The 25,483-nt window shown below is 30.1% G+C and overlaps 5 protein-coding genes across 5 annotated transcripts; 3 read left to right on the forward strand and 2 right to left on the reverse strand.

Moving 5' to 3' along the window:
* Positions 1-11,313: 11,313 nt before the first annotated feature.
* Positions 11,314-11,436, forward strand: CABS01_13149 (uncharacterized protein; the record flags this gene model as incomplete). The annotated part of the gene is made up of 1 exon (XM_060546495.1): positions 11,314-11,436. A coding segment is annotated over one exon (123 nt), but the record flags the coding sequence as incomplete, so codon positions are not given.
* A 5,861-nt stretch (positions 11,437-17,297) lies between these two features.
* On the forward strand, positions 17,298-17,900 carry CABS01_13150 (uncharacterized protein; the record flags this gene model as incomplete). The annotated part of the gene is made up of 3 exons (XM_060546496.1): positions 17,298-17,481; positions 17,566-17,758; positions 17,813-17,900. The coding sequence occupies 3 exons, from the start codon at positions 17,298-17,300 to the stop codon at positions 17,898-17,900; spliced, it is 465 nt and encodes a 154-aa protein (XP_060395117.1).
* CABS01_13151 (uncharacterized protein) lies at positions 17,319-17,639 on the reverse strand (the record flags this gene model as incomplete). Its single annotated transcript, XM_060546497.1, has 1 exon — positions 17,319-17,639. One exon carries the CDS (start codon positions 17,637-17,639, stop codon positions 17,319-17,321), a length of 321 nt encoding a protein of 106 aa, XP_060395118.1.
* A 1,381-nt stretch (positions 17,901-19,281) lies between the features above and the next one.
* Positions 19,282-21,066, reverse strand: CABS01_13152 (uncharacterized protein; the record flags this gene model as incomplete). The annotated part of the gene is made up of 3 exons (XM_060546498.1): positions 19,282-19,599; positions 19,656-20,669; positions 20,749-21,066. The coding sequence occupies 3 exons, from the start codon at positions 21,064-21,066 to the stop codon at positions 19,282-19,284; spliced, it is 1,650 nt and encodes a 549-aa protein (XP_060395119.1).
* A 2,388-nt stretch (positions 21,067-23,454) lies between these two features.
* On the forward strand, positions 23,455-25,096 carry CABS01_13153 (uncharacterized protein; the record flags this gene model as incomplete). The annotated part of the gene is made up of 2 exons (XM_060546499.1): positions 23,455-23,529; positions 23,591-25,096. The coding sequence occupies 2 exons, from the start codon at positions 23,455-23,457 to the stop codon at positions 25,094-25,096; spliced, it is 1,581 nt and encodes a 526-aa protein (XP_060395120.1).
* Between the last annotated feature and the right edge of the window lie 387 nt (positions 25,097-25,483).

The raw sequence follows: 25,483 nt of genomic DNA on the forward strand, positions 1-25,483 counted from the left end.
ATTTATAATTATAATTAACTCGTTCTTTTTTATTATTTATAATTAATATAAGTTATCCTTTTATATTTATAATAGATTAAGTTTATTTACTATTCTTAATAAGATATAGGTTTTTTATACGCCGCTATTAATAATAATATTTAATCCTCGTTTATAAATATTAAGGTTAACTTATAAGTATACGTCGTTATATTATTTAGTTATATATAAGAACTTTTTTTCCCTTTTTTACCTTTCGTCGTTTTTTTATAATTAGCTTTTTTAGTTTTTTATTATTTATTTTTTTAAATAGTTCTTTTATTTATATTCTTTTTAGTATTCCCTCTATACCTTAGCCTTTTTAATATAGTAGATTTAGTATTAGTCGTATTTATAGTCTTCTTATTTTATATATTTATTATTAAAGTACTTTATAAGAAAGCTAGGGTCTGGGCCGAATATTACTTTATTATTATTATTAAAGCTTAGTAACGTTTAGTTAAGTAATTAATTTTCTATATAAATATCCTTAATAAGTTTACTATCGCGTCTTTATAAATAAAAACGACTATTTTATTTATATACGAAGTACTAAAAATATTTATTATTTAAGTATTCTATTTAAAATAATTCCTTATAAAAGGGGTCTTTAGGGTTAAGTAAAGAGTAATCTTTATTTATATAGGGGGTTATTATAACCTTTTTATATTCTTTAGTTTTATAAAACTAAATAATTTAGTTATCCTTAAATAAATAAATATATTTATATTATAATTTGTTATTATCCTCTTTAGAGCTAGTATTATTAATACTAAGTAATATTTTATAATCGATCTCTATTTAAGTATGTTGTTAAGTAATATTATAAAGTTTATCCGAATTATAACATAATTTTGCTTTATTAAAATAAAAAGAGCTAGTTTTTATTTTAATATTTTCTTTTTTAAAATTAAAGTTAATTTTTCTTTTTTTTATAATTCTAAAGTTAAAAGTTAGTTTTTTAATTACTTCGATCTTATTTTTATATAAAAAGTCTTTAAGCTACTTCTTAACTTTATAAATAAATTTTTATTACTATTTACTTTTTATATTATATAAATAAACTTAGTTAGGGTTTTATTTAAATCGAGTTCTTTTTTAAACTTAATAAGTTATTTTTAGTTTATATAATTTCGTTATATTATATAAACGAGGCTACTTATAATTCTTTTAATATTAGGTCCTCTTTTTTTAAATTTAAAGAGTTATTCTTTTATATTAGCTAGGAGTCTTTATTTAGTTCGTCCTTTAAAAAAGTAAAATATATTTTTTATAATAAGGTTTATTTTAGCTTTTTTTTTTATATTTTTATAAATTTAAAAGAGCGTAATAATATATTTAATATTATTTCTTTTAAAAATATAGGGTTAATAAGTAAGTATCTTTATTTCTTTTATTATTATTATTAGGGTCTTAATAAATAGTATAGTATCGTATCCGGATCGTCCCTTATCCTTAGGTCGTTTTAAGTACTATCCTATTTATTTTTTACTATTTTAATAAATAAGATAATTATTATTATAATAAGCTGTTTATAAGAGTTATTTATAGGGGACTTTTTTATTTACGATATTAGCTCGTTTTTTTAAAATAAGTTAATATTAAATACGCTTAAGTTATTAATAATATTTAGCTATATATCCTAGTTTATTATAGTTATAATATTTAAAGTCTTTTTTCTAACGGGGTTATTCTCTTTTAATAATACTAAGATTTATTAATTTACTATAATATTTTATTATAATAATTGTTAGTTTATATTTACGTTTATTATTAAGCTTAGATTAGTTATTTTAAGCGTTTTACTCTTTTTATTTAAAGCGTTATTCGTAAAGTTAATTATTAATTTTAATTATTATATTAATATAATTATAAAGCTTATTTAGTCGTTGTTATTAAGAGAAGTTATTCTTAACTTCTTTTTTTAAGCTACGATAAAAAGCTACTATAAGCGTATTATTACCCTAATTAAGCTTAGAAGTAATTTACTTAAATTTAAATATATACTTACTAACTAATCCTTTTTATATAAAGGTTATAAGCCTTTATTTAGTAATTTATTTTTTATTAGGGTTACTAAAGGTTTTTTTAAGTCTTTTTTTAAATTTATTATAATTATCGAAGATCTTTTTAGTATTTTTATTTTAAAAGTTACGTTTATTTTTAAAATAATCTCTTATAGAGGGCTCGAACTAGGTAAGGGTATCCTTTTTAAAAAATAAAGCTATATAATAAACCTTATTAATTTTAATAATAAAAGAGGTTTTATAGTAGTATAAGTAGGCCCTAGTTTAGGTAAAGAATTTTTAAAGAATATCCGGGGACTTATTACAGGGTTCCGGTTTAAAATACTTAGTTCTAAGTATTAAAAATAGTTAGGGCGCTATAAACTAAGTATAAAGCTACTTATTCTTATTCTTAAATTTAAATATTATATTATATAGTTATTAAATAGTAAATATAGCTACTTTAATAAGCTATACCGTACTATTATTATTAGTAGTTAATATATTCGTATTATTTAGTTAGTTTTTTATAAAATAAACTTATTAAATAGGAGTAATTAAAATATTATAACTAACTAGTCGTAATAAGTATATTAATAAAAATTAAGGCTACGAGTACTAAGTAAATAGTATTATAATTATAAATAGCTTCTCTAAAGCTATATTTAGAAATCGTAAAGTAAGTAAGGCTTTAGTAATTAATTATAATCTTATTAAAAAGGTTCTTAATAAAAATAGTTAAAAGTAATTATAAGATCTAATACTAAGTTAATTACTAAAGAAGCTATAAAAGTTTATTCTAAAGCCCGGCTTAAGTTTATATTATATATAAGTCCGCTTATAAACATATCCTTTATTAATAATTACTCTTATTTATTAAGTAATCGCTTAGTAAATATTAATAAGCGCTTATTTAGAGTAATTATAATAATTATTTTATTACGTAATTACTACTTCTTATTTATATATAACTTATTTATAGTTCTTTTATTTTATAAGAGTTATTTTATATTCTTATACTCTAATATATATAGTATATCGTAGCCGCTATAAGCCTACGGGGCGGGCCTTAGTCTTAGTTATATATATTAGGTCGTAATAAATACTTTTTAAAAATTCCTTATTTAAACTAGGGCTTATTTATATTATTATAAAACCTCTTTTATTACTAAAGCTAATAAAGTTTATTATATAACTTTATTTTTTAAAAAGGATACTCTTACTTAGTTCGAACTCTCTATAAAAAACTATTTTAAAAACAAACGTAATATTTAAAACGAAAATATTAAAAAAATCTTTAATAACTATAATAAGTTCGAAAAAAGACTTAAGAAAACCTTTAGTAATTTTAATAAAAAAGAATTACTAAATAAAGGCTTATAACCCTTATATAAAAAGGATTAGTTAATAAATATATATTTAAATTTAAATAGATTATCTCTAAGCTTAATTAGGGTAATAAAATATTTATAATAACTTTTTATTACGGCCTAAAAAAAGAAGTTAAGGACGACTTTTTTTAATAAAACCGGCCCAATAAATTCTATAATTATATTAATATAATTATTAAGATTAATAATCGATTTTATAAATAACGTTTTAAATAAAAAGGGTAAAACATTTAAAATAACTAATTTAAGCTTAATAATAAACGTAAGTATAAACTTACGATTATTATAACTAAGTATTATAGCGGACTTATAAATCTTAACATTATTAAAAAAGAATAACCTTATTAAAAAAAGGACTTTAAGTACTATAATTATAATAAACTAGGATATATAGTTAGAGATTACTAATAACCTAAGCATATTTAATACTAACCTATTTTAAAAAAGTAAGCTAATATTATAAATAAAAAAGTCCTTTATAAATAACTCTTATAAACGGCTTATTATAATAATAATTATTTTACTTATTAAAATAATAAAAAATAAATAAAATAGTACTTAAAGCGATTTAAAAATAAAGGACGATCCGGATACGATACTATACTATTTATTAGGACCTTAGTAATAATAAAAAAAAAAAAAGATATTTACTTATTAATCCTATACTTTTTAAAAAAATAATATTAAATATATTATTACGCTCTTTTAAATTTATAAAAATATAAAAAGAAAAGCTAAGATAGACCCTATTATAAAAAATATACTTTATTTTTTTAAAAAACGAATTAAATAAAGACGCTTAGTTAATATAAAAAAGTAGCTTTTTAAAATTAAAAAAAGAGGACTTAATACTAAAGAAATTATAAATAGCTTCGTTTATATAGTACGACGAAACTATATAAACTAAAAATAATTTATTAAGTTTAAAAAAGGACTCGATTTAAATAAAAACTTAACTAAGTCTATTTATATAATATAAAAAGTAGATAGTAATAAAAAATTTATTTATAAAGTTAAAAAATAGCTTAAAAACCTCTTATATAAAAATAAAATCGAAGTAATTAAAAAACTAACTCTTAACTTTAAAATTATAAAAAAAAGAAAAATTAATTTTAACTTTAAAAAAAAATATTAAAATAGGAACTAGCTCTTTTTATTTTAATAAAATAGAATTATTTTATAACTTAAACGAACTTCGTAACGTTATTTAATAACGTATTTAAATAAGAATTAATATACGGGTATTATAAATTAATATATAGGCGTCGCTCTTATACGGGCGTTACTATTTTACTTTTTAATTAGTTTAAAAAAATATTATTAGTATAGTTAAATTCTATTAGATATTTATAAAATATCCTAAGCTTTTATTCCTTTACTCTTTTTATACTTAGATTATATTATTAAACCTCGAAATCTAATTTATAGTATTTATTTATAATAGCTTTTATAATTAGAGTTAGAGACGTTCCTTAGGACTAATTTTAAAATAATACCCTTATTAAGAGACTTCCCCTTTTATAAGAGCGATTATTAATTAATTACGGCCTCTTATTATTATTTAGCTAACTATTATTATTTTTTTTTTTAAAAAGTAGCCGCCTTAGCGTTAATTAATTTTATAAAGTTAGTAATTTTAAAAAGTAATATAACTTTATTACTAAGCTCCTAATTAGTATATTATAAAATATATAACTTTTTATAAATAATTACTTTAATATAAAGCCTATACTATACTTTACTTATTATTTCCCTAAGAGAATAATAAAAACCTTGTAAATTACTCTTTTACGATTTTCTTTAGAGTATAACCCCTTACTCCTTAACGAATAGTCTTAATAACCTTCTTATTTTATAATAGAGTAGTTTAGTAATACTCTTTAATTTATTAAATAGGTTATTAAGACTAATTAATAGCTAATAATAATACTACTTTAATAATAAAAATATATTTATTAATAATAATAAATATAAGGTCCCTAAGTTAACTTACTACCCTATTTACTCTTATAACTATTTTCTACTTAAAGCGAAGCGTTTTTTTAAATTATAACCTCTTATTATACTCTAAGTAACTAATCCTCTTCTCTTTTTATAACTTAAATCCTAAACCTACCGATTCTTAATAATCTAAAATAAACTTATAATACCCTTTTTAATTAAATTAATAATTTTATAAGAGCTAATAGATTTAGTATTATAAAATAGAATAAGTATAAAGCTCGAGGCTGAATTATTTAATATACTTTTTAATATAATAAGTTTAATAAGCCTAGGCTTATAAAAAGTACTAATATTTAATAATATAAGTTTTATAAATACGGTTATAAATAGTAAGTTATTACTAAAGCTTAAAAAGAGGATAAGTAGCTATTATGTTATTATTTAAACTTTTAATATAATTAGTATAATTATAGCCTTAGTTTTAAAACCTCTGCGCACTTTTTATATTATAAGCTTATTAAAGTAGTTAAGAATATTATTAAAACTATAAGCCGACGAGTTAGGATTTAGGCTCGTAATATGCGTACTATTATTTAAAAATAGTTTTTAGAGTTTTTATTTACTTAGTAAGATATTTATAATACTAGGGCTCGTATAAATTAAAAAAAACTAGTTAAATACTTATTAACTATAGCGTTAATTAAGCTATTTAATAAGCGAGATATTTTATATATAATAAAATAAGTAAACGACGAGCTAAACTACTTTATTAACCTTATTTAAACCTTTTTTTATTATTTTTAAATATAAAAACGATTCCCTAAGGTAATTAGCTTTAATAATATTTATAATACTAATTACTTTAAGCTCCCTCTTTTTTAAGTTACTAAATAGACCTATTTTAAATTTATTTATAATATTACGTTCGGCTTTATTAATAATAAGAGACTAGAGGGTTTCTAGTTTTTCTTAATAAGTATCCGCTAATTTATAAACTAATACTTAGTCCGTTACTCTATTATTATTATTATAAACTATAATAAGTAAATAAAAGCTATACTAAACGAGTAGTTCCTAGACATTTAATAATAACTCTATATTTATTATATTAACTTTAATATTATATTTAGGACTAAATAGAAGTAAGTTAAGGACCGTAGCTATAATAATAATAATAATAAGTTTAATAACGAGGGATATTAATTATTAATATAAGTAATAGCTATGCTAAGTAATAAGGATAAGGCTTATATTAATATACTTATTAATAAGCCCCCCCTTTATATATATTATAGGGTCCTTATAATATAAAAGCTTATTATTTTTACTAAGACTAAGTATATTTTTAAAAAAGCTTAAACTAAGCTCTATAAAGAGTTTAATAACTAACGCCTAATTTTTTAATATTTCTACGTAATATACTTATTTTTAAGAGTATAGTAAGCCCGTTATTTTATTTAAAAATATTAGAACTTTAGTACTTATATTATTTTTAATACTAGGTTAAGTAATAATAATATTAAGGGTTATTTTTTAAATAATTTTAGTTATTTATATTAACTTATTAACGTTATATAGAATATAATTAGTAATTAAGAGCTACGCTTTTACTAAGCTTATATAGAGAATAAGGTACTTATAGGCTAGGAGTATATAAGTACTCGCTTTAAATACTTAAGTAAACTTTAAATAATACTTTTTTTAAAATATTTATTTTAATTAAAATATAAGGCCGGCTTATAAAGAAAGTAATATTATTTAATAAGAGGCTATTTTTAAACCCCCTCGAATCTTATAATTTAGATTATACTATTTTAATTAAGCTAAGTATCTTATATTATTATAAAATCTATTTTAAAATATTAGATTTAGTTATTTTTAATAAGTAGGAAATATACCCTTAGTAACGTTTTTAAAAAACGTTTTTTTTAAATTTATACTACCAAATCTTTAATTTTAAAATTATTATATCCCTTTATAATAAGCTAAAGAATATAGTATAGCCTATTTTATTATAACTAGCTTTATTTAAAAAAGGCCGGTTAGCTAGTTAAGCTTATATTATTTATAATAATTAAGGTATTAATAATAAAAAGCGAGGCTGCTTATTTAAGAATAAGAATAAGTTAACGCTAGCTAGGTTTATAAAAAAGATAAGTTAGCTAAGTTAAAGCTAAATATTAAGCTTATTTTAATAATAAATAAGGAGTTAGTTTAGCGTTTTTAATAAGGGGAGGATAATAGGGAATTATATAAATAAACGGCTAATATAGCTTAGTATTTAGAGGAAACGGAGTTAGTAAAAAGTAGTTTATAATAATAATAAATTATTATAACTATATTAAAAGAGGTAGTTAAGTAGGCGTTACTATAATTTACTTTTTATATATTTTAAGTATATAGTAAAAAAAAGCCTTACCTGTTTAAAATTTATAAAAACTTAGATTATTAGCTTATTTAAGATTTATAAATTTTAAATAAGTAATATAGTAGTTTTAAATAAGTACGTAGGTTATAGTAGTATTTTTATTTTTAGAAATCTTAAACTAGAGCTTAGGTTAGAGACGATAGTAGGAATAGCTATATTAATATAGTTACCCTTACTACTTTTATAAGGAGGTACTATTTTTTTAAACTAATTAAAAAGTAAAATAGCGACGCCCGTATAAGAGCGACGCCCGTATATTAATTTACGACGCCCGTATATTAATTCCTATTTAAATAGAGATTGATTATAAAATACTTTTTAATATTAATAATACTAACTTTAAAAATAATAATAACGAACTATAATATAAATATATTTATTTATTTAAAAATAACTAAACTATTTAGTTTTATAAAACTAAAGAACGTAAAAAGGTTATAATAACCCCTTATATAAATAAAAATTACTCTCTACTTAACCCCAAAAACCCTTTTTATAAGGAATTGTTTTAAGTAGAATACTTAAATAATAAATATTTTCGTTATTTTATTTGTTTTTTTTATTTCTACCTTTGCTGGCTGCTCGGGCGATTCTCGATGTCGTTTATACGGTATTAATATACGGTATCAGTGGATACTCATACTATCTCGCTAGACTATTTTTTTAGATTTTCTAACTTTTTAACTTTCCCTCCTGTAAAGTTCATAACTACGGATTATTGACGGCGATAATGGGCGCTACTACCTTGTGAGCCCGCGCACCTAGCTGAGTTAGCTACCCTTCCAGGTGATAGCAGCTCACATTTCGTTATTTTATATATAAATAAAATAGTTATTTTTATTTACGAAAACGTAATAATAAACTTATTAAGGATATTTATATAAAAGACTAACTACTTAGTTAGATATTACTAAGCTTTAATAATAATAATAAAGTAATATTTAACTTAGACCCTAACTTCTTTATAAAGTGCCTTAATAGTAAATATATAGATTAAAAAGACTATAAATATAACTAATATTAAATTTATTATATTAAAAAAGCTAAGGTATAAAGGGAATATTAAGAGAGATATAAATAAAAGAACTATTTAAAGAAATAAATAATAAAAAACTAAAAAAACTAATTATAAAAAAATAATAAAAGGCGAAAATAGAAAAAAAGTTCTTATATATAACTAAATAACGTAACGACGTATATTTACGAGTTAATTTTAATATTTATAAACGAGGACTAAACGCTATTATTAATAATAGTATATAAAAAACTTATATTTTACTAAGAATAGTAAATAAACTTAATTTACTATAAGTATAGAAAAATAACTTATATTAACTATAAATAGTAAAAGGAGAACGAGTTAATTATAATTATAAATATATTAATTAAAAAACCGTATACCTCTTAATATATATTAATAACTAATAAAAATAATTATAATATAATATTATAAAAATTAAAAATATTAATATTATTTTAAAAATCTCGTAATTACGAAAATATAATTTATAAATAAATTAGATTACTTACTAGGTCCTTTAGGAAAATCTAGTTACTAAATAATTTAAAAAAAAAAAAGTTTAAACGGATTTCTAAGAACTCCTAAAGAACGAAAATAAATATAATATATAACTTTTATTAAAATAATAAAAAGCTTTAGGAAGTTTATAATTAATATTAACGATTAAGGATCGTAATAATTTTAAATTATACCTAAGGAGTACTAAATATATATAAAACTATTTATAAAACCTAAAAAAATAGGATTATTAAAATATAATAATTAGAATATAAAAATTGAATTTAAAAAAAAAACGTAACTTAAGTTCTTTTTAATATACTTAATAAATTAAAAAGAATAGAAATATTTTAATAAATATATCGATAAGAAACTTAAAAAAGGATATATTTAATTATTAAATTTTTTTATAGAATTACCCCTATTTTTTATATTAAAAAAGGGGGTAAAAAAATAAAAACTTATTATTAATTATAAAAGACTTAACGAAATTATAAAAAAGAATTACTATCCCTTATTACTTATTACTAAGCTTAGAGATCTATTTTATAAAACTAACTAATTTATTATTATAAATTTTAAAAAAGTATTTAATTAAATTCGGATTAAAAAAAGAGATAAATAAAAAATAGTATTTTAAACTTATAAAGGACTTTTTAAGTACTTCGTTATACTTTTTAAACTTATTAATATTCTAATAACTTTCTAAATAATAGTTAACTACGTACTCCGGGAGTACGTTAATATTTTTATTATTATTTATATTAATAATATTCTTATTTTCTCTTTTAACTTTAAAATATATAAAAAATATATTTATATAGTATTTTAAATGCTCTAAAACGCTTAACTATATACCGAACTTTCTAAATATAAGTTTTATATATAAAAAGTAAACTTTTTTAAATATACTATTATATTAAAATAAATTTATATATAAGTATTAAAAATAGAAGTAGTTAAGGACTAGCCTATATTATAAAACGTTAAAAACGTATAAGGATTCTTAGGATTTATTAACTTTTATTAATAATTTTTTAAAAACTATATTAATATAATTAAACTTTTTAATAATTTAATATAAAAGAATAACCTATTTATTTAGGACCCTAAGTATAAAAAAGTATTTATTAAAGTTAAGAATATAGTCGTTTTTAAACTAGTTATTATAATCTTAAACCCCTAAAAACTTTTTAAAATTAAAACTAATACTTTAGACTTTATTATAAGAGCGGTCTTAAGATAATAAAATAAATAAGGGAAGCTTTATTTATATTATTTCTATTTTAAAGTATTTTATAAAATAGAATTAAATTAGTAAATTTATAATAAAGAATTAATAATAACTATTAAAATATTTTAAAAATGAGATTATAGTTATTTAGAACTAAATACGAAGTTATAGTTTATATAAACTATAAAAACTTTATAAACTTTATAATAAATAAAAACTTAAATAAACGATAAGTTAAATAGAGCGAATTCTTATTTAAGTATAATTTTTAAATTATTTATTAAAAAAGTTTAGAAAATAATAAAGTAAACGTTCTTAATAAAAGACCGAATTATAAAATCGTAGTCCCTAAAGAGATATAAATTATTTTTAAATAAAAAAAGGACGGTAGCTTTATACTAATTATAAAACTCTTTATAATAGTTAAAAAGATTAATACTAGCTCGATTAAAAAAATAATCCCTAAGTTTATTATAGAAATTTATAGTATATTAATATATAGTTATTAAAAAATTATTAAAATATAAAAACGGATTTATTAATATTATAATAAATCCGCTATACGTACTAAAATTATAAAAGTAATTAAGAATTACGTAATTTATAAAAAAAGTAAAAATAGCTTATATAAACCTTATAACGAGCTATAATTATTATAATTATTAATAAAAATATAGTAATTAATTATATAGGATTTTATTATTAAATTACTAAAGTTTAAAGAACTATTTATTAAAGTATAGTATAATAGTATTTTAGTTATAGTTAATTAGCTTATTAAGTTCGTATATTTTATTCTTTATAAAAAATTAAATCCTATAAAAGACTTAGTATATATATTTATTAAGACTATACTCTCGAACTATAGTTTACTAAAAAAAAATTATTTTAAATAAAGATAAGCTATTTATTTTAAAATTTTAAAAATCTCTAATTTTATAACTTAGTATAGATTATAAATTATTAATATTATTTTATTTATAAACCGATAGATAAATAGAAAGAATTAATTAAATCCTTAAAATATACTTTTATTATTATATAAACTACGACTAGGATAATTAAATAGTACTTTTATTAATAACCTAGTTCGTATATAATAATATAGTTAATAAAAGTATAAAAAAATCTCCGTTTTATTTTAATTATAGATTCTAATTAATAATATATAAAAAAGTATAATAAGGACTATAAGCTATAAAAGTTATAATAAATATAAATAAACTTAAGGAGATTTATAAATAAATATTAATAAACCTCGAGTTCGTATAATAATATATAAAAAAAACCGTAAATAAATTAAGGATTAGAAAACTATTTTTAAAAAAAGCAGATAATACTTATTTCTTTTATTATAATATTAAAATAAAATAATTAAGTAATAAATTAAATTATAAAAAACTTAGACCTTTTGAAATTATTAAGAAAGTCTTATTAATTAATTACGAACTAAAATTATTAAATATAATATAATACTATCCCGTTTTTTATATTTTATTACTCGAACTTATATTAAGAGGATTATATATAAAAAATTATATTATTATTAAACTAAATTAATTAAAATATAAAGTTGAAAGAATTATTAATTATAAAGTTAAGAATAAAATATAAAAATTCCTTATTAAATAAAAGGGCTATAAATATAAAAGAAATATATAAGAACTTATTACGAACTTCTAAAATTCTTAAGAATCCTTTTTAAAATACTAAAATTAAAATTAAAACTAGAACTCTTAGCTATTATAATATCCTATTTAATTACCCTGAAAGTATTATTAAATTATATTTCTTATATAATAACTAACTTATCCTCGTTAATAATATTAAAAAAATTAAGAATTACTTTTTTTTCTTAAATACTATCTTTTTTTTTTAAAAAAACGATTTAATTTTAATAAAAACTAATCTATTTTAGCTTATACGTAATATAAAGCTTTTACTTATTTTTAAAAAAAAAGCTCTTCTACCCTTTTTTTATATTTTAAACTATTAGCTTTAAATAAAAAACGATTTATTATAAGTATAATTAATATAAAAAGTATTAATAAGAAAAGAAAAACTTACGATTATATATAATATTAATAATTATATTATAAGAACGATTACGACATATATACTTATAATACCTTAATTTACCTTTTAATATCTTATATTTTCGCCCTAATAAATAATAGAATAAGTAAAATATTATAATTTCGAATCCTCGCTCTTTAATTTTAAAAATAAGCTTTAGTTAACGATATATTAAAAATTTAATAAATATCTTAGTATTTTTAAAAAAAATTATTTAACGAGCCCTAACTTAGGCTATAATAACTTACTTATAGGTTTATAAAAATAAAACTTTTAAAAAAGAGACCTAATATTATAATTTAATATATATAACTAAAACTAGGGCCCGCCTTATAGGCTTATAGTAGCTATAATATATTATATATATAAAAGTACGGAATATAAAGTAGCTTTTATAAAATAGAAAAACTATAAATAAATTATATATAAATAAGAAGTAATAATTACGTAATAAAATAATTATTATAATTACTCTAAATAAGTACTTATTAATATTTATTAAGTAATTACTTAAATAAATAAAAGTAATTATAATAAAGAATATATTTATAAATAAACTTATATATAGTATAAACTTAAGCTAAGCTTAAAAATAGACTTTTATAGCTCTTTAGTAATTAACTTAATATTAAATCTTATAATCACTTTTAGCTATTTTTATTAAGAACCCTTTTTAATAAAATTATAATTAATTACCGAAGCCTTATTTATTTTACGATTTATAAATATAGCTTTAAAAAAGCTATTTACGACTATAATACTATTTACTTAGTACTTATAGCCTTAACTTTTATTAATATACTTATTACGACTAGCTAGTTATAATAGTTTATATAATTAAATATTTTAAAAAGCGCTAATAATAATAAAAATAATATATTAATTATTTATATTTATAATCCGAGGTTATTAAAAATATAATTTATTAATTTTATTTATAATCTTAATAATCCTATATTAATCTATTTATTTTAAATAGAGTTTAAAAAAAAAAAGAGTTATTTTAATAATTAGAGCGTAACCGTCGTTTTAATTAGAGTAATTTAGGCCGTTTTTTTTTAGTTTTAATTATATATATAACTAAAGTTTTAACTAGATATTATATTAAGCTTATAATAATACTAATTAAAATTATTAATAAGTCTAATTAAAAATTAGTTTTATAAGCGCCCTTAGTCAACGTATCCGTATTTTTAAATAAGTTTATTATTAAGTTTCTAAGCTATATTAATTAAAAAAGAATAGTTTAGTTAAATAACTAATTATACTTATTAAAATATTCTATTAGTTCTAATCTTAACTCGTTATTTATTTTATTATATTATTATAGTATTTTATATTTAAGCCCGATTTAGTCTTAAATATCTACGTTTTTCTTTATTTATTTATCTCGTTCGCCTCTTAGGGTCTATTATATCCCTTATTTTATTAAATAAAAAGCCCTTTTTTATATGTTTTTATTTTTATATTTTAATTATTTAGTTACTTTTTTTTAAATTAAAGTCCTATTACTCGTATTCGTTTTAATTATTACGCCGTTTTTTTAATTAATTATTTAAATATTTCTAATTAAATCGGGCTTTTTTTTACTTATTCTTTTATTTAATAAAAAAGAGATTTAAAAAAGGGGAGATTATTAAAAACGTATAGAATATAAAGAACTCTTATAGTATAATACTTTAAAAAAAACTACTAATATTTATAAAAATAATATAAAATACCTTTTTTAATCGGCTTAATATAGCCTTAATTAATAAAATTATAATTACGAAAAAAGAATAATATTAATTAAATTAAAAAGGTAAACTTCTTAATTATTTTATATAGTGGTTTTTTTCTAGCTTTATAAATATAAAAGATCGATCTTAACGGGATTACGCTTTTAAAAGAAATTATATAATATAATATACTTTTTAATTATATAATACGCATAATATATCCTAAGCGCGCGCTTAATATAATATAGTAATTTTAATATAAAAACTACTATTTAATTTGGGATAAGTAAGCTACTTTTTTTAATAGTAGCGCTAGTTAAAAAGGTTAATAATAGAGGTTGGCTATAATAATTAGCTATAATAATTAGCTATAATAGTTAGAAGCGGCTCTTAACTATAGAGGTTCTAAATTTTAATAATAACGTAGAGGTTTTTAAAAAAAGAGCTAAATAAGCTAATTATACTAAAGCTTATAAAAGTTTTTATTATCCTTATCGTTTCTAATATTACCTAAAGCTACTCTCTATTTAAACTAAATAAATTTACTAAATAAATCTACTAAATAAATTTATTAAATAAATTTACTAAACAAATTTACTAAATAAACTTATTAATATATAAACTACTACCTAGATAGCTAATTAAATAACTAGTTAAGAGGTTAGCTAGTTAAAATACTACTTCGATAAGAACTTAAAAATACTCGTTAATAAGTCTACCCCTCTTAAGCTAAGTACCCTTAGCTAGCTCGACGCTATAGTTATTATAATTAATATAAATATACTTAAGGATTAGTAAAATACTTTTTAATAATACGGAATTTAACTAAGTAATATTATAAGCGCTATAAATAGCTAGGCTAATATAGATATTAAGATTTAATATATTAATACTAATTTAGTTATAATAATTATAATAAACGGGCCGGAGGTATATAAAATTAGGATAATAAACTAGTATTTTAAACGGCTCTTATAAAACCCCCTAAGTAATAATAATACTTATATAAAAGAATAAATTATATTAAACCTAGCTATTTATATAGGCTAATATTTAAAAATCCTATACGTATTAAAATAAGTAAAGCTTGCCCTATAAGCGGGTAGCGGAAGGTTAAGAGCTATTAATAAAAGGGAAATAATAGTTAAGTTAGTTAACTATTTTAGTTAGTAATTAGGTATAGAGCGTATTATACCTAGTTTTCTTTAATACGTAATATATAGTACGGCCTCGGCGGATTGCTCTATTAGGGGGCTTAATTATTTTATATTATTACGTTTAAAAGTAAATTATTAAAAAAGCTCTTAGTCCGATTTTAAAAAGTATATATATAATTAAAATAAAAATCCGTATTACTAAGCTCGCTATTTTTAATTGGGGCCCTTTTTTTTATATTTTACTCTAATTAGCCCTCTCGTAAATCCTTATACTTAATTAGCTTTAAAAAAGAACTACTAGGACTAATTCCCCTACCCTATTCTAGTATATACGTCCTAGGTTATTAAGCTAAATATATACGTAATTTCCTTAAGGGTCCTCGTATACGTTTTAAAAGTTATTAATTTATTAAAAGTCTTATATATATATTAACCTTATATAAAATTAAGTCTAGACTTAACTATAATTAAAAAGTTAAGTATAGCGATTTTTTTATTAATTTTTAAAATATTATATATTTTAATTTAGAAATAAGTAAACTACTACTTTTTATATTAATATTAGGGGTTAATTCCGGTCCTTATTTTATTAAAAGCTTATTAATATTTTTTTAAACTATATTCCTTATTATTAGTTCGGGAGGTATAAATTCCTATTTTAATTATTTAATAATTTATTATATACTAAACTTAGTACCGTTTTTAATAGTTTTTTAAAATACGTATTTATAAATAATAATATTAATTAATTTTATTAATTACTAAGCGAGGAGTTTAATATACGTATTAATAATATTATATTTATAAGTTTTGAATTATTTATATTTAGTATTAAGCTTTTATTATTTTTAAATACTCTTAAGTATATAGATTCTTTTTATAAATATAGTATAGAAATAGATTTATTTACGTAAAATAGGTAGTATAACTAGTTTTATAAAAAAAAACCTAGCTTAGTCCTATAGGTTACTTATATTTAAAAAAGTTAAAAAGGTTATATTAAGAATTAAGTTTAAAAGTTATTAATAAAGGATTTTCTAGTTTTTTTAGTCGTTTTTAAACGCTTTATAACGTACTTAATAAGTTTATAATTTTTTTTTATTATAACTTATAACTAAGTATCCGAATTTAAAAAGTAAAATAAGCGCTATAAAAAGGTTAAAGAGTACGTTAGAATTTAGAGCGTTTAAGTTAACGTATTTTTAAACCCTAACGCTTTTATTTATAATACGAAATATATTAAACTATTTAATTTAATTATTATAACTAGTTAATTTAGTTTAAATTAAAATAAGTATAAGTATATTAATTATTTTAAAAAAATTATAAAAATTATATTAATAAGTATTTTATTATAATATAAGGTTTTAATTAAGAACTAGGCTTATAATTATTATAAGTTATAATATATAGTAATAGGTATATAGAGTATAATAAAAGTAGCTTAATTTATTAAAATAAAAATAAATAAAAGGAAAAGGTTTATATATATAATATCTAAAATAGATACGTAATTTAGTACGTAACGGGTACTTCGTGAGATGCGGTTACTATCCCTGTTACGTAATATAAATTGGTTCAGCCTGTTGCCTTTCGTTTTCCTCCCTCCCTCTTTCTTCTTCTTCCTTTCATAATCACCTTTCCTTCCATCAGCCGGGGGAGAACGAGGCAGCGGTGCCTTCCTTTTCAGCATTTTCTTTCTTCTTTCTCGTTTTGCTTCGCGCGAGCTTGGAGTTCGAGCAGTGTCTGGGACACGCTTCGTTTGGATACAGAACGCGTAAGAAGAGACGCGTCAGGTAAGACACGATGAGTTCACCTCACGTAACCTTAGACTTCGAAGCGCTGCGCAGCCAGGTCGCCAGCATCGTGGTTAAGGTCGCGAAGTCGCGGCCCGCGGTGATCGCGGGAGAGAACAGCTGGTTCCGCGCGCGCCGCATCAACGGCATCTTGTTGGTGATCGAAATCGATGAAGCCGGGGGCTACGTGTACAGTAAGTTCAGGCATTCGTGCCGTGGGCGTGTTGAGAACGCGTGCGTTGGCTGATTTTGTGGGGAAGGGGAGATGGTGACTGCAATCGGCAACGAAGATCGTGTGGACTTCTTGGTGAACGTCGAGCGGCGTGAGGCCGATCAGTCGAATGAACAGCATGATGAAGATGTAATCATGACTGATGCCCCGCCGATTCAACCGGCCGAGGGGGGAATTGTGTTTACTAAAATCTATTCGGGAGGAATAGAATCACTCACTAGAGAATTGAATGAATTGACGATTGACGATTCAGACGGAATGGAAAAAATCACCTGCGGAGTTGCGCAATTGAGTATTGCCCCTCACCGAACGTTCTGCGTTGAGAACACCCAAGTGGGAGAGACATCTGAGGATGTTCAGATGGCCAACAGTGACTGGTAAGTCGCTGAGACCCGCGTCGGTGACGCGTGAATGTTGCATCGGGAGATGAACAATGCCCTCGGGGGAGGGAGGGAGGGGTGGCAGCCAGCGTTGCGTGGTACGATGCGGAACGCGTGAGCTTGAAAACGGCGCTTGGAGCGGAAAAGCGGAGATTCCGGCTGAGTTGCAGTCGAGAATAGGCGAGTTCGGGGGAGGAGAGACGGATGAAGGACGGGAATTAGGTGAAAATTGGTGAAGATGGGCGCGTTATGAGTGCTATAGTAGTGGCAACCAAACTGAATGATCTTATGGACTTGATTGAACTGCTTACCTGCTGTTGGAGAGTGTTGTACTAATGGACCGCCGCTGTGACCCAACGTTGATACCTTACTGGACACTGCTTGAAAGAGAAGCCAGGCCCAAAGCCCACCCTGCCTTCTGTGAAATGTTTGCCGTAATAGCTAGCACCCCGCTGCCATTCTCTTCCGGACGCCATTCCGACCCCGCGTTCCCCACCCAAACTCGCCGTCCACAGACCACCGGCCCCCGCCTCCGATCCGCTCGTCACCGACCCGGACAACCCGCCTCCACAATCCACCGTAACACCGCCGGCCGGCCCCCATCGTGAAAAATCTGCATCCAAATCCGCGGAAACTCTTTGCAGAATTTTTCATAATCTCCACGACTAATCCTCTCTCGCAGCAGCCCCGCAAACCCGTCTCCTCTCTTTCATCAACTCCAATCTTGCCTGACCTCCCATCAAGCAGTTCCACTTGGATCTTCTTCCAAGGCCGGTTGGCCCAATGGCAAGGCGTCTGACTACGATCCCCTTCACCCCTCCAATCGAGAGTTGAGAGATTCGTGTAATCAGGAGATTCTGGGTTCGACCCCCAGGCTGGTCAATATCTTTTGCTCATCCGGGTTCCCCAACCCCTTCTTTTCACCGCCTCTGCCACCCTGAGGGTCCTTAGCCATCTATCCGTCGGAGGCAGACATGAACATCTGTCTCTATGGCTCAGTCGGTAGAGCGTTGGTCTCATATCAAATACATATGACTCTAGAACATCTAGGGATATCCAAAGGTCGCAAGTTCGAGCCTTGCTAGGGACATTATCTTTTGTCGGATGTTGCCATGGCTGCCTTTTTGCACATCGGCTGATTTGACGTCGTGGGTTGGTGAGTCGGACTTCTGCTTCAGTCAATAGCGAACAAGAACATGCTCAGGCACGGCGCGAATGACTCAAATATGAAAGACGTGTTGATAAAATGCCATTTCTTCATTAGTACTAAGTTCGTCGTCCAAGTGGACGGATTGCACTTCTCTTGGGGTATCCAGTCTCTTCCAACGTCTCCTCTGAGACTCTCTCCACTGACTCACACTCCTACACAATTATGCTCCACATTAGGCGTGGATAGCCTGCTGGACCTGAGGGTACACGCGAACCATCTCATCGTACAGTTGAGGGTGATCGCGCATGAGAACCTGGGGGTCCCAAGCAGAGGCCACGAAAATGGTATCGATACCACTCGAGATGGGCGTGGTGAAGACGTTGGCGATCTGCAAGCCGATGAGGAAGGAGAAGGCCACGACAACAGGGGTGTAGTTGCCGCCCTGGTTGTAGGCGGGGTTGGTGAAGACCATGTACAGATAGGCAAGGAAAGCGCAAGCATAACCGATGAACGTGGCGCCGAAGGAGAGAACGGGGCCGATGAGGCATTCCTGGGATATATGAGTCTACTGATGCGAGAAAAAGGAGGCTTTAAGGAAATACTCACATTGACAAGGGCGTCGATGCCGCGATCCTTAATCATCTTCCAGGTGTCCTTGGCTGCGGGGATGTAGGCCTTGCCGTAGAGGGCAATGTGCGAGAAGGCATATCGGTTGAGGAACGTCACGGCCCAGTCGAGCAGAGAGATGAGGCAGCTCAAGATGCAGAATAGCACGTACGAAACAATGTTGCCGTCCGCGGCCGACTGCTGTTGGGCGACGGAACACAGGTGGCGGAGGAGGTTGATAATGGCGACGATTAAGCTACCGAAGCTGATGGAGCCGAAGCTGTAGGTCAGAGAGCGCTTGAGCGCGCCGCGAGTCGCGCCCTTAGGGAAGTTGTTGACGCAGAAGTACCACGAGCCGTAGACCCCTGAAATGGTGACGTGAATCACGTTCTTGAGCACCTCCGAGATCCAGTACATGGCAAAGGTGATGAAGACGATCAGTCCAATAACCTTGCCCTGGCTGCACTGGCCACTCCTGCACTGAGGGTTGTTCTGCGACGGCTGGTACTTGGAGTAGGTCGCGACAAGGGTGACGGAGTACCAAGCCGCGAATGCGGCACCGAGCATGCCGCCCAGGAAGGAGACAAGGTAGACGTGGCCGTACTTCTTGGAGACCTGGATCGAAGTCTTGAGCATCAGAGCGGAGAAGGGGATGCGGGGGATCCAGCTGATGAAGGCGAAGACGAGGAAGACGCCAAAGATGAGGAAGACAATCCCGCCCGAGTAGTACTTGCGCGAGAGCATGTAGATTGCGGTGACGAGGGCGAAGACGATGTTGAGGATGCCCGTGACCCAGATGAAGGCCTTGGGGAAGAGGCGCGCCATCCAGACGTACGCATAGCTTAGAACGATTGCGACCGCGAGAACGAAGGCGAAGAGGACGATTGTGTTCGTGCTGAGGCCGAAGGTGTTACCTCCATCGTAGATGCCGCCGCCATTGAGGCCCTTTGTCGCAGAGTAGCCGGATATCGTCAGGCCTGAGACGGCCGCGAAGCCAAGGAAGACGGCAAGGAACTGCACAGAGTTATTAGCAATTGAATGCCATCGCATTGACGCGGCGTCGGAGGTGTCGCCGCGACAGGATATATCTTACCAGAACAGCAGCCCAGAGGTCGTTCCACTTGGGCTTCTCAATCTTGAATGCTTCCTCAAAAGTGTACTTCTCGGGATCGTAGCCCTGGGGCGGCGCATTGTATCCGTAGCCGTTGCTCCCATTATCGAAGCCCTGCTGAGGAGGCGGCGGAGGGGCGTAGCCTTGCTGGTAACCGCCCTGCTGGTAGTTTTGTTGCTGATTGTAGTCTTGCTGGTATCCATTATTGTACTGCTGGGTATACTTTTGATCGTAGGGAGGCTGCTGTTGTTGCTGCTGGCCACCGTAGTAGCCAGCAGACTCGCCGTAGGGTTGCGACATTGCTTCGACGACGATGCAATTGACCTCGTTTGTCGGTCGTGGAAATGTCAGCCTGGGTGGACGATGGACGAATGGTGTGGTGATTGCTGTCCAGAAAGCAAGCTCTTGGCGAAGTGAGGTAGGTTGGAAGAAAACAAAACACAGCACTGGGTGATTAGAAAGGGTCTCAGTCTCAGATGTGGTTGGAATGCAAATTCAATGACGGAGCTATTGAATCAACTAATAACGGGAGGAGCAGCCACCGCAGGCCGCTCTTTTCCTCTTTGGTCCCTCTTTCTGCCCATCTCCCTCGCTCGTCTGTGTACCATATTCAAGGTACCTTGATTATTATTCAGGTACCTGTGCGTGTGCGTTTTGCGCGGACTGTTCACTGGCGTAGCGCAAGCAGGAACAATTGGAATCAATCAGTTGGTTCTCCAAAAGGCCTCCCACCTACCTAAGGTACCATGCCTGCCCTGGATCAAACCATCATCGCACCTTGTTCGTAGAGAAACACCCAAACCCAAAAGGCCCCAACTGGAATCCATAAAGTAAGTTTAAAAGCCAATCCAGTTTAGCTCCGACCCGTGCGCCGTGCATAGTAACGTCATTGGGCAGGAACATCGAGACCTTGAATTTGAATCGGCCATCGTCACAGGGATTGGCAGCTTCCCTCAGCTGCGCAGGGGTTACGCGTCGATGTGCCGAGCGTCACGTGCCAAGGCTTGTCTGGGCCTTCCCGGTTCTTGGCGGGCCCCCAATCTTTCGAGAGTGCTTATGTAACTCTTTCTTCACCTAATGCGGGAAGGTACCTTAATTCCCCAAAGTTCGCGTTTTCTCTTCATATTTCCTGGTACCAAATCATCGATGGACATGGGACGAACTAATGCTGTCTCAGTATTCTCACCAAGGTACAGAAAATTAGCGATAGCTCGACGGTTGACAGGCGATGAGTTGGTGTTGTTGTGCGACATTCCCGCAGCAACAAGGCACAATGTGTAAGGTACCTTATGTCATTGTCGAATCTGGTGACTGAACAGCTCATGACTGAGACAACTCCTCGGGTATCGGCACCGTGGAAACACCCCACTTCGAAGCTCGCAGCCACTCAATTCACTCGAGGCCCTGGGCCAAGCGAGACGTCGGCCCAGAATCTTCACGCCTTGGTGGCCCCCAAAACAAGGTCCCGCGACTTGCAGGGACCCCGTTGAATAAACACCAAGCTCGCTGCTTGAGCCTAGGCCCTCGACAGACTGTTGGCAGCCTGTGACCTTTCCCATTCATTCGTTGCCGGCTACCTGTAGTGAGTTACTATTGAATGCGACTGATGGACCTCGAAATCTTAGGTAAGCTGTTGAGGTAGGTAGCTTACTATCCAGGTATCGTGCCTACTCGCAATGCGCAGAAAAATAGAGCTATCTACCTCGTCTGCGTCTACCTTACCTAAGCTAGGTCACATGACGTAGATGATGTTGAGGTTATCGCGACGTATCACCTCCCCTACCGAAGTGCGCAGGTATGAAGAAGTGAAGCACGATTTACAAAAGGGCTGTGCATATTTTGGCTTCTCTGCTTCTTATGCGTAAGACTTGGTTACCGTGAGCTATTTAATCTATGGACACCTATCAATCATGCCGTAACATCTTCTGCCCGCCCCCGTGCCTCATTCGATGGCACCGATCTTATGCAAGAGCATCCCTTCTTCTACACCGAGACACCTCATACCATCAATATTGTTCGTCTTGTATCTTGCTTCATAGCTGATGTCATTATCTGGCTCGAACGGCTCCTGTCTTCGTATGTCTCGGTGAGACGTTCGCAACCTGAAAATCCGGCCTTCCAAGCACCCCCTTTATCCTGATCTACCCTGAAAGTCAGGATCCGCTCAAAAACTTCATACAGTAGGCCGACACATTACTTCTCATTTGCGCTCTCTTGAGATTGATAATACGAGTAGAGAATGTCAGGCTGTAGGTTGCCGCCGCCGCCAAGTCTGGCAAGGAGCCAATAGCTTCGGATAGCGAATACGACTATCCCAGCGCCTCGCTCCAGAATCATTGAGAGAGCACAAATTGACCTCTATGCGAATGCGAGGCTGACGATATTTAGTCCGAGGAACGAAAATGTGGACGGCGGTGGTGTGGCTGAGTTCCCGCGCAGAAAGTCAACACCGCGGAAATGAGTTGGCAATCAAATATAGTGTTGGCACGCTATGCCAAGATACAGCACTCTCCTGACCACTGCGCCCGCGACTCGTATGATAGATGCTATAGAGAATCTACTTAGATAGCTTAATAGCAATGTTCTTATACATATATAAATGGGAAAGAACTTTAGTAGAATTCCTTTCATGACGGGACACATTTCAATAGCTGTTTCGCTACTACATTCACTTTAGACACCTCCAACATGATCAACTATAAGAAGCTCATTACGGCTCTTCTGGCCAATGCGCTACAGCCTCACCCTGTATTAGGCCAATTCGTAAGTTCCCAGACGTCTCTTCAATATTAAAGCCATAGACATCATGTTCTAACAAATATAGGCTTCTCCGTCGCCCCTAGAAGACACCGGCGTCGTTCTCGAAAGCCAGAACGTCTCTACTCAGTCATTCATCGGACTTCCAGCTCAAGCACAGCCTCTACTAAAGAAGACTCGCTATAGCCCTGACGTAGTTGGCTTCCATCAGGACGGCGGCAATACGAGGACGAACGACTGGGATGGTCCCCTCGGCGTGTTTCCCAACGTCTCCAGCCGGTCTGTTGCCATATCAGCGCAGTACTGGCACAGCGACAACCGACTGACGGCGCGCTCCGTCTGCACGGATGCCGCAGAGCCGTACTTCTGCATCGCAGCCTTTGACCCGGATGCCATGAACATGCTAGGGTCTTGGGCCCCTGAAGGACAGACATTGCTCTCTCCGTACGCCACCGTCGCTGAGGATTCCGTCATCCTGCCCACAATGGAGAGGCACATCTTCGAAGTCGAGAGAGTCGACGATGCGAACGGTACCACGTTCATCCCTCATCGAGACATCGATCTCACTACGACCCTGCCTCAGAACCACGGCGTCGTGAGCAGCTACGTCGACGAGGATCAGAACGTGTGGTTCACGTCCGTTGCGCTCGCGACAACCTCTACTGCCAGTGACTCCTCCATCCTCGGATACGTGACCTCAGACGGAATGATCCGGACTATCACCCTCGACGGCCAGAGAATCGAAAACTCAATCGCCGTCAGCGGGAAGACAGTCTACCTCAACACCGGTCCCCTCGCATCAGATACCAACAGGAGCAGCACCGGCCACATGTTCGCCTTCAGACCAAGCGAAAGCGACGGAAAAATCACCGCGCTGTGGAACGAGACATATGACGCCGGTACCGCTGCTAAGCCAGGCGGCTTCTCGCAGGGTTCGGGGTCAACCCCGTCCCTAGTCGGTGACAAGTACGTCGCCATCACGGATAACGCCGACGCGCAAGTGAAGCTCTTGATCTACCGCCAAGTCACTGCTTCAGCTGAAAGTCTCGCGGAAGGCGAGCTGCCACTGGTCTGCCAGGTCCCTTTATTCGAATCCGGCGCCAGCGCGAATGAGAATGCCATGGTCGGGTACTTTGACGGGTCGACGTACAGCGTCGTCGTGAATAACAACTACGGGGCCCCGGAACTGCAGGATCTAGGCGAAGGGGCGGATATCAACGGCGAGTTCAACGACTTTGCGCCCCTGGCACCTGGAATTACGCGGGTGGACATTACGCCTGAGGGTAAGTGTGAGGTCAGGTGGGCTTTGGAGGTCCGCTCGACGAGCGTTCTTAGTCTCTCGACTGCGAATGGTCTCGTGTACTCTTACACGCAGGACGAGGAACTTGCTGGCCAGGGATCGTATGTATGGTACTTCACCGCCATAGACTTCCGGACTGGCGAGATTGTCTGGCGGATTCGGGCCGGAGCTGGGGGTACGTATAACAACAATGTAGCCCCTACGCAGATGTCACCCAATGGAGGGATCTACCAAGTTGTTGCGGGAGGTGTTACGTGGTTGAGGGATGATTAAGAGAGGGCTGCAAGCGAGAGACTCAAGGCAGAGAGTTATCGTTCTGCAAAGAAGCAATCGAAGCGATATTCTCCTGGGCACCTTCTTACCCAGGAACCGTCGAAGGGAGAGACTGATGGCAATCCAGCTCCCGACAAATAGCCAATGCGGCTGGGGTTTGATGGACATCAGCCAGAACCATGGAGCACCCACAATCACGAAAGATCCCAAGGGCCAGGAGAGACAGTGTAGTTGAGAAGCACACGTGCGACTTGGGGATGGAGCCAGTCGCTGGAGCCATGAAGGTCATTGAACTTATGGTATTGATAAGATACTTCGCTTGATACAAGACCGAAGAAGATGAAATGCTTAGCCAAATAATAATCAAAACAGACTTTGCCGCCGCCC

Source organism: Colletotrichum abscissum, assembly GCF_030869225.1.
Source record: "Colletotrichum abscissum strain IMI 504890 chromosome Unknown Scaffold_43.1, whole genome shotgun sequence".
NCBI lineage: Eukaryota > Fungi > Ascomycota > Sordariomycetes > Glomerellales > Glomerellaceae > Colletotrichum > Colletotrichum abscissum.